The sequence below is a fragment of the Apium graveolens genome, chromosome 6 (assembly GCF_009905375.1).
Source record: "Apium graveolens cultivar Ventura chromosome 6, ASM990537v1, whole genome shotgun sequence".
Taxonomy (NCBI): Eukaryota; Viridiplantae; Streptophyta; class Magnoliopsida; order Apiales; family Apiaceae; genus Apium; species Apium graveolens.
The window spans coordinates 300876459-300885822 of NC_133652.1; the positions used below are offsets into that span (position 1 = coordinate 300876459).

Consider the following 9364-nt stretch of genomic DNA (forward strand, 5'->3'; position numbering starts at 1 on the left):
AAATAAGAAATAAATGAGTTTTCTTTATACAATAAAGTTTATCATCTAACCGAACGTCATGATGACCCCCGAAAATTTAAATAATAATGCCTAAGATAGTTAGAATACCAAAAAAAAAGAAGTAAGATCAATTATCTGAAATATATGTTCGAGTAAACTACTCGTTGAATGATCTAAATCTTTGATTTTAGTAACTAGTCTATCTACATCTTGTTCAAAGACCACACCCGGCTAAGATAACAAAAGCATTCAGTCATAAGAAAAGTAAACTCAATTAATACAGATATTTAATTTAATAATATAATTATAAGATATTTGTAAAATAGAATTTATTTTGGAAATATAAATACACATTGAAATTGAAGCCGACAATCAATTTGAAATATAGTTTATATTTCTAACGTGGACATTTTGAAACTTATAGGGAGTACTTTTACGAATTAAATTATTTTTGAACATATTATTATTTGTAAAAGGAATTTGGGAAAAAATATTGTTTACAAGAAAAATTACTAATCTCTGTTTCATTTGGGCTGAGAACTGGACCGGACCAAGAAAAAGCCCGGTTCAATATTTGGGCCTTTAAGAGAGCGGACCAGTAAGACAGTACGAGTACCAGTACCAATAACCGAATTTCTTAAAAATAATAATTCTAACTACGTGGTCAACCTTCCTAAATATGTGTGCCAAAAAGTCAAACGTCATATATTAAAAAATAGAGTATTCGGTTCCCCTTGCTGCCCGAATAGGTGGATTAATGAGTACTCGAATAAAATAAAATATTAATTTTTAATTTTTATACTTATTTAACTCAAAGTATTTTATAAATCATATAAAGTATAATTAATTATTTTTCTGAATATCTCAAAAAATTACTCAATATAAAACTAAAAAAATTTAAACGACCGGTAACTTTTAATTTAGCCTGTTTTTAAATCATAATTAATATAACATATTTAATTATCATTTTTTTGATTTTGTCTATCATTTTATAGTCATTTTGCCACTAAAAATAATTAAAAGTTGTATTTCGTTATTACAAAATAGTACCCACTTAAGAGTTTTTTTAGATCATTGTTGATCTTTAAAAACAATTCTTTTAAAACCGAATTTTTCAGTTTTATCCGAATTTGACCCGAGTAAGTAAAAAAATCAAATTATGACCGGATCGGAAATAGGTCGGAGTACTCGTCCGACTTAGAACACTGTGTATTAGTCATGTCTGTTATATACAAGTTGAAACCACTTTGAATCCTAAAGAACATCCACTGTTTCAGACAAAACCCCCCACATACCCATGTCTTCTTCTTGTTGTGATTCTTACAGAGCTAATAATATACATAATAAAAATAATAATATTAATAATAACAAGAACAATGAAGAAGAAGAAGAAGAGGATGATTCAATTGCTGTATTTGCAGACACAAACATGGGTACTCACATTGCCATTTCTATCTCTCCACTTCTCACTGCTGCCCATTTTGCAAGTAAGTCCTTTACTTACATTTAAGTTCTTGAAAATAAAAAAAGCTATCTTTTTTTTTCAAGAATTGATTTTTTAAGTGAAATTTATGTCCTTGAGTATTGATTATGATATTTTTATGTTTGTTTGGGAATACCCTTTTGTGTAATCTTGAAAAAGATTGTTTCTTTATGAGCATTTGTAAATATTTTATAATTCAGGATTTAAATGAATTTTGGTTAGAATGGTGAAGTGAATGGGTTAATTGAGCTATGATAATGTGATTTGTGAAGGGGGGAGACTTGCTTGAAATGTTTATCCGATTCGAGTTTGGAATGTTGATGGTTATGTCGAAAGTTACTTTCTTGAGGCAACTTTGTAAAGGGAAACCGGGGATTTAGAGAAATGCACTAGATTGGTTGGTAGCTTAACATGGTGACTTTTTAGTGTCTGTATCGTTTGTCGTCTGCTGATACCTGGAATCCCGCAGTTGCAAACACTTTTTGATTAATTCAGCTGTTTAGTGCCGGTGCTTCGCATTTGTTTTAAGTGAACCATTGAATTACAACTCTGGTGCCTCCAGCTCCTTGTTTTTGTAGCAACTTTTTGCCCATGTAAGTTGTACACAGAACGTGGAACATAATGGTGCCGCCACCTTACATATTGACTCACTTAAGAACATATAAAATAGGGTATTGTTCTGTTGAACGATCAAGTTTTAGCTGGTTTTCAGTGAGTAGTTGAATTCATCTTTGTATGTCAGAGCAAAACATATTGATAATTATGTTTATGTTTGATGTAAATTAATAATATTAGTCATTTGATTGTTAGAGATTTTCAAATATGTGGTAGTGTACTCTGGTTGTCTACAATTTCATAAGCTGGTAATGTGCTCTTGTTTTTAGCAATAGTGGCTACTGACCAGCATATTATTATTAAGCTCTCGAATGTACATGTCAGATAAATACACCTATCACTTCATGTTGTGTAGGAAAACTCGAGATTGAGCATTTGAAATGTTTCCCTTATCTTGGAGAGATACGAATAAATAAATTGATGGTATGTTCTTTCATCTTGTCTGCTCTATGCTCTGAGTTTTAATTATGTGATACTTACATTTGAATTGTCAATATTTTGGTGCTCTGAGAAGGTGAAACAGAAGTCGTGCTTTTACTGCCTGCCCGAGTCTTTACCTATGAAATATGCTTTCGGGGCTGTTAAAAAGACTCGGTTTATCCACATAGAAGCGAGTGCTTTGACCAGTAATAAGAAAACATGTCCGTCTGACTCTAAATGTAAACAAATGGCGGGGAATATGATAAATGATGCCCAGGTTACTGCTCGATTAGACCCTGTGAGCCGTGTTACAAGCAATGATTGTGATAATGTCTCCATGGAACCTGGAGTACCAAAACATCTTCCTGATGCTCGACTTCTAAAAAAGAAGAGAAGAACGAAAAAAGTAAAGAGAAAGTGCTTCCCCAGTCACCTGGAGAAAGGACTTGAGGATGGAAATTTGCTAGGAGAAGAACGTTTGATGGAGAAAGAAAGGTTTGATATCACTCCAGATAACATTGCCAGAAAGCACAGAGAAGAGAGGAGCACAAGTTCACAGGCGGAGACTGCTAGTGATACGTTATCAGTGTCAAACATTATAAAGAAATACTTCAACAGTTGTGATGAAGTGACTTCTGATTCAGAAATCAACTCAAGAACATTTGGTACATTTTCCCAGAAACGGAAGGCTACTACTTATAATAGTTGCTCAAACATAAAAATTAATGCGACACCACAATGGATAGGCTCTATACCTCAAAGAGTGACAGTTTCCCCTGATTTTACTCAGCCAAGGTCATTAATATCAGGAAAGAAGTCCAAAAGAATTAAACCTGGAAATAATATTGTCCTGGCTTTTAGTAAGCTTGGAATCTGTGCGAGTAAGCAAAATACCAATGCCTCCATTTGCAGGTTAAGACGGCAAAAACTTGCACTCCAAAAATCAGCTTCTGTTGTAAAACATTTAGTCTTTGAGATCAGTGATGACAGTGATTGAAAAATATGGAGAAAATCAGGTCACTACGATAAAAAAAATTGTTTAAAGGAAGAAGGATATGCAACTAGCTTGCAATTACGGATCTCTCTTATAAAAAGGGTGCCTTCTCCGAACTCTTTGGTGTCTATATTTTGAGGTATTGGCTCTTTTTTGACCAAGTTATCCTTAGACTTTCCTCATGTAGCTGAGCAGGCAGTGTAAGTTACTCTACTGTTGTTAATTGTTGCTATGATTTTAAAACAAGATCTGATTGTGATCTCTTTATAACTTCAGATGGTGGAAGAAGTCAGCTGATGGCACTGATTCATAAATAGATAGAGTTGTGTACATAAATGATGTATTATAACATATTTGTTGAATTACTTCCTTAAAGTATGTGAATCTATGTTGATTACCTATTTACCTACGGATTTGTTGCATGGGTATGCGCAGCTTGAAATTGTGAATTTAGGTGCCTCAATATTAATTCTGCAGAAAATTGTAGTTCATTGACAGATGGATTACTTATAATGAGTTGAGACAGATTAGGGGTCCTGGCTTGAGTAGCTTATATATATTTTAGTGAATATGTTGTGATAGTTTGCTGTAAATCTTTCAAGAACGTAAAGCTTGCAGATCTCTCCATTTGCAAATTCGATAGTACTTGTTAGTCTGGATATACTTAATTGTCAAAACACACTTCCTAGATTATTAATCTTGAATGTATCTTGTGGTAAGAATGATTATGCATAGCTTTTTATGTAACTGTTCGTATTCTGCAGACATTTAGTCGTAAAAGTAGTTTTAGCTTGATATACTTGTCATCACACTTGTTGAGCCGCTCAAATCTTGTAATGAGCTCTGTCGCTGTATTGTTAGTGTTGTGAAACTACATGAAAGTATTTACAGGAGAAGAAACTGGATCAAATTTTAAATATAGTTCAATGCTGAAAATTCCGAAAACCAAGGCCTTCACACTGATACCATGTATCAAGCCTTTGACACCTGCCCTGAAGGCCTGAAACTTTAAGACAAGCCCTCAAGAATGAACAAGCCCTCAAGAATGAACAAGCCCTCAAGTTCTGGTCTGATCAGTAGGTGATGGGCTCATGTCAAATTGGGTGCTTTATACAATGTAGAGTACAATTTTTACAGTTTTTAACATTGTAGCTGCACTTTACAAATATTCATCTGTAATGAAATTTAGTCAATATCTTTGTTAAATTTAAAATTGCAGTCTATTTTGGCTCACATTGACCCATGTCCCTACTCTTCATTCACACCCATCCCGAGATTTGTTTGAACATGTACTCGTTTGTAATATAAGCCTAATTATTCCGACATTGGTCTAATCATTAATAAAACAAAGAATATAAAGTCTTCTGATATTAATATCTGAAGTTTTGAATCCCACTGTAGAGGCCATTTTGGTAGTTCGTTTGCATAAATGATCAAGTATTTAGCCTAATCAAATATTGGACTGGCTTTGTCTATACTTGAAGTTGTGAGATCTGCAGAAGCTGCGGACGTATCCATCTTGCAACCTCACATTCTGATCCTTCTACTTAACTGTACTGAGGGTCATAAGTAGGATATTTTTGTAGGGAAAATTCTTTGGCCAGGAGCAAGAATTGCGAGAGGGTCATACGTCGATTTTCTCGTTCTGAATGTTTCCCAGTGTGGACCAAAGTGACCCCTCCATTGTTCTTGGTTGAGATAATGTGGCAGATATTGCTTTACCCCTAGGTGGGCTGCCTCACAAAAATCTAGAATTTTTTTGTTGCGATTCAGTATTAGGTCCACGACGTCTGTTCCTGTAGCCGAAGGGACTGCATGGGAAAGAAATGCTACTAGGTAGAATATATCTTCATCTGGAAGAACCAGAGAAGTTCTGTTGTTCCACCTGAGATGATCACAGATCACTTAACTTAGGAATATGTAATGAATAATACTATTTAGAAAACAAAAACCAGAGTTTCCTTCATTTCTTACTTTGACTTGTTAACCGGGTAGATAATTACAGGGCCGTTATTAGTATCTGTTAGAATGTTGCCAAAAGCTTCTGCAGCAAAGGTTTTTATTTTGCTTTGCGGAACAAGGAGATTGAGCCAGGGGTGGGGGATATCCCACAGCCCTTTCGGTCTTAGTTTGAGCTCCGAGGTGTGAACTCTGTCGAGGAATTGCACGTATGAAACCTCGGACATAAAAAGAGTGGAGGGAATGTAGCTTAGCTGAGATAGTAAGCTCTTGATTTCCTACATCAAAGCAAACAAATCTTCTTAGTTTGGTTCATTTTGTAATAGTGCTATGAAGCTAAATTCAAGATTGCTTTGCCCTGGTCTCACCTGTGAAACTACATCAGTCTTGTCTGGATTAAAGTTTTTTGCCAACTCAAGACAAAATAGTACCTTACCATCTGACTTAAAGTCACTGGCTCCATCAGGATCTTGAGGGTCGAAGAAACTTTTCCAGCTATTTATGAGATTTGGTCTGTTTTTAATGACAAATCCTTCGATATAATCAAATGTTTCGTCTGCAGATATTAAATACTCCTGGTCTCTCGAGAATGTGGCGAAGTCTGAGTACAGAACTCTGATCCATTTTACCTGATGAGCACTGAGTTTTAGTACAACCATACAAGGGGTTTGAATAAACATTTTTGCAGAGTTGTTCTTAATGCCATGTTTTATTTACCGATTCAGGTGCTGGTTGCAGTGAAATTTTTGCTCGAGTTATTATGCCAAACTGACCGAGTCCTCCTAGAACTCCATGAAAGAGCTCTGAATTTAGTTTCTCGGAACAAGTTAGCACTTCTCCTTTTCCTGCACTTGGTAAATTATCATGTGATCAGAAGTGATATTATGCCTGTTTTGTTATTACAGGAAATTAGGTATTAGTACATGAGACAAGCTAAAGATATAATGTTCTGTGGTTCATTTTTGTTCATGATCTATAATAAATTCCACCTAATATGTAATATATGTTTAGAGGTTGTAATTTGTAAACATGCCTGTAACAACTTCAAGCTGTTGTACATTACAGATCTGGGGGCCATGTCGAAATGCCTGACCGCTTATCCCTGCATTTGATAAAGTACCGCCGACAGTCAGATGCAGGTAATCTGTCCAAGATTTTGGTGCTAACCCAAATTTGAGTGTTTCATGTAGGATATTTATCCATAATTCGCCAGCAGAAACGTCCACGTAAGGGGATTTCCCGTTGTGAACCTGCATTTCAGGTGTTCTCAGTGATTCCATGGTGATCACGATTCCTCGATCAGCTTGTGACTGGCCTTGCAGTGAGTGACCATGTCCTCTAGCTGCAACCTTGAGCCCTGACTCTGGACCCATTCTCCAGACATGCTTTAATATCTTCGATATGTCAGAAACTGATTTTGGATGGAGGACTGCTAACGGGAGGTAATGATATCGGTGTCCAAAATCACTTGCTGCAAATTCATTATTAACAAAACTGAGACGCCCCTCGAGACAAATACTCTCTGATGACAAAGGGAAACTAGAAAAACAAAGGTTGAGCTTGATTGCTAGAACACTGAGAAACAAGATCATCAAGCCTTTGACGAAAAGAATGTTGTTTTGAATGAGAAAGCCTGCACAAGGTAAGATCATTGCTTTATGTTTCTGAATTTACTATCGAAAAGCAAAGATAAGATCCTGTTGTGCTGTTTCTTAATAAGTTTGTAAAAGTAGAGGTTTAGAAGTGGCAAAGAAATGAAAGGTTGTGGAAGGATTTTAAAGAGAGTTTTGGTGGGAGAGTCAACTGTATTCAATGGCAATAAGAATCGCGTATGTGGACTGCCTACTTGTACGCGAGAGAGACTCTCCTTTTCGGGCTTTATTTGAACCAGGAGAAGCCATCAAAAATGCCAAGTTGAGTAGAAAAAGTCAGGGAAAAGAAAGATTTCACAAATCTTGTTGCTTTTCCACACAGTTGCAACCACATTATCTGCCTTTTTCTGGTTAGAATTTTAAGGATATTCTTTCTACTTGGAGAAATGGTGTCGAGTTCTCAGCGGTCTCTGCAGGCATTCCAGTCTCCTTTGACAGGACCGCTAAGTGCTCAGACCATGCATACATGACACGACTGATCTCGTCCCCCCCCCTCAATTGCTGTCGAATTTCAGACATCAAGGACTTTCATCGATTCGTTCTGGTGGACCAGATAACACGTGAATTCGACGTTGAATATGTGTGCCTTGTAGAGGAGTGGGGAAGAAGTATGATTGGTAATGCAGCAGGGGGCCAACCAATCTAATGCTCAGCCTAAAATGAGTTGAAGACTGATGTGGAGATGCCAAAAGACATTGGTTTGTTAGCTATCTGTTGCTATGAGATAAAAGGTATCAGCCTAATTCCCAATCAAAAGGCTAAGAACAAAAGAGTGTATGATTCCTTCTGTTTTCTGTTTCTCCATCAGAGATATCAGTATTATTTGTACAATTATTACTTGTTTGCTTTTTTCATTATCTTGTAATGCAGCATCAACTTTAGATTTGCTGGGCACAGATGAAGCTAAATAAATCATCACCATTCTTTTCTGTTCCACACTATTCATTGTTCCTAACTAGATTTTTTACATATCGTTTCCTGGTCGATGATTGCTGTAACACACCTTACCCACTTATCCTATTTCAAGACAAACTTTTAGGATTTGTACAAATGAAGCTAAATGAATCATCACCATTCTTTGGTGTTCCACACTTTATTTATTATTCCTAAACTAGAATTTTTACTAGTTTTTTCATATCTTTCTCGGTCGATGATTGTTGTAGCACACCTTACCCACTTATCCTACTTAAAGACAAACTTTTAGGATTTGTACGGATGAAGCTAAATAAACCATCAACATTCTTTGATGTTCCACACTTTATTCATTGTTCCTAAACTAAATTTTTACTAATATTTTCATATCAGTGTCCTGTTCAATAATTGTTATAGCACACTTTACCCACTTATCCTATTTCAAGAAAAAAAAGACAAATTTTTAGGATTTTCACTTTATCGTACATATTATCTGTTGTAACAATTATCTGTCGGGAACGTGAGACCATTGATCTTTGTCTTGTTTAATGATAGATCTTGATGCCAATTTTGAAGACATGAATCTGATTTATGTTTATTAAATTTTGAAACCAAGTAAAAATGAGCATGGATGAATGGAAAGGTGTCAACATTTTATACAATATGATACTTTGTACTAGCAAAGTTTGATAGTGGAACAACTATGGTGAATTGGAAAGGACTTGTACTATTCTGTTTAAAATACATACTTTATGCCTTGTAGTTTGGCATCTTCTTTTTGGACAAAATGGGCGACAAGTTATTTAATTTAAAATTATTTTTTCTCTAACATGGATTTTTTTTGCTCCAAACTGCATTTAACTGATTTTGTTTTAGATTTTAAAAACACTAAACTAAATTAAAATAATTATTCTGTAAATTGTAATACACTTCAGTAAACCAAGGCCTAACCTTGTGATTTTATTTTAGGAATAACTAATTTAGAGCCTAGCTTATCTTCAAAAATCAGTTTATAATATGTGATATTCAAAGGTTATCTTAACTTTCAATTAATTTTTGCGTGTGTTCTAAATTTGATTTCTAAATTCTTGTTTATGTACTTTAAAAAAAATTAATTTTGTAAATATTAAATTACTTTTCGTCTTCTTTATTTTTCTAATATTGTGCTCCAAATCAAAATGTTAACAATTAGAAAAGACCGAGAACTGATAATATCAAAATCAAAAAAACTTTAGGGATTTACCACACAAGTTCTCATGTTCGATTCAGTAGCCTGCTCGGATTTGGATTGCTTGCGATGAATTACTCTTGTTAATAAGTAAATCCGTG

General features: G+C 35.0%; 2 protein-coding genes across 4 annotated transcripts; one reads left to right on the forward strand and one right to left on the reverse strand.

Moving 5' to 3' along the window:
• Positions 1 to 1142: 1142 nt before the first annotated feature.
• LOC141668528 (uncharacterized) lies at positions 1143 to 3917 on the forward strand. 2 transcript variants are annotated; one of them, XR_012553080.1, is made up of 4 exons: positions 1143 to 1487; positions 2454 to 2521; positions 2613 to 3712; positions 3789 to 3917. XR_012553080.1 is itself a non-coding variant. In XM_074475431.1 (3 exons), the coding sequence occupies exons 1-3, from the start codon at positions 1298 to 1300 to the stop codon at positions 3513 to 3515; spliced, it is 1161 nt and encodes a 386-aa protein (XP_074331532.1). In that variant the 5' UTR covers positions 1143 to 1297; the 3' UTR covers positions 3516 to 3917. The 2 variants fall into 2 exon arrangements, 1 of the variants encoding a protein (XP_074331532.1); XM_074475431.1 differs by having other exon boundaries at positions 2613 to 3917.
• A 943-nt stretch (positions 3918 to 4860) lies between these two features.
• On the reverse strand, positions 4861 to 7458 carry LOC141668527 (cytokinin dehydrogenase 1-like). 2 transcript variants are annotated; one of them, XM_074475430.1, is made up of 5 exons: positions 6505 to 7458; positions 6189 to 6316; positions 5903 to 6100; positions 5487 to 5749; positions 4861 to 5397 (listed from the first exon to the last, which is right to left on the reverse strand). In XM_074475430.1, exons 1-5 carry the CDS (start codon positions 7121 to 7123, stop codon positions 5076 to 5078), a joined length of 1530 nt encoding a protein of 509 aa, XP_074331531.1. In that variant the 5' UTR covers positions 7124 to 7458; the 3' UTR covers positions 4861 to 5075. The 2 variants fall into 2 exon arrangements, with proteins under 2 accessions (XP_074331531.1, XP_074331530.1); XM_074475429.1 differs by having other exon boundaries at positions 5840 to 6100; positions 6505 to 7457.
• Positions 7459 to 9364: the final 1906 nt, after the last annotated feature.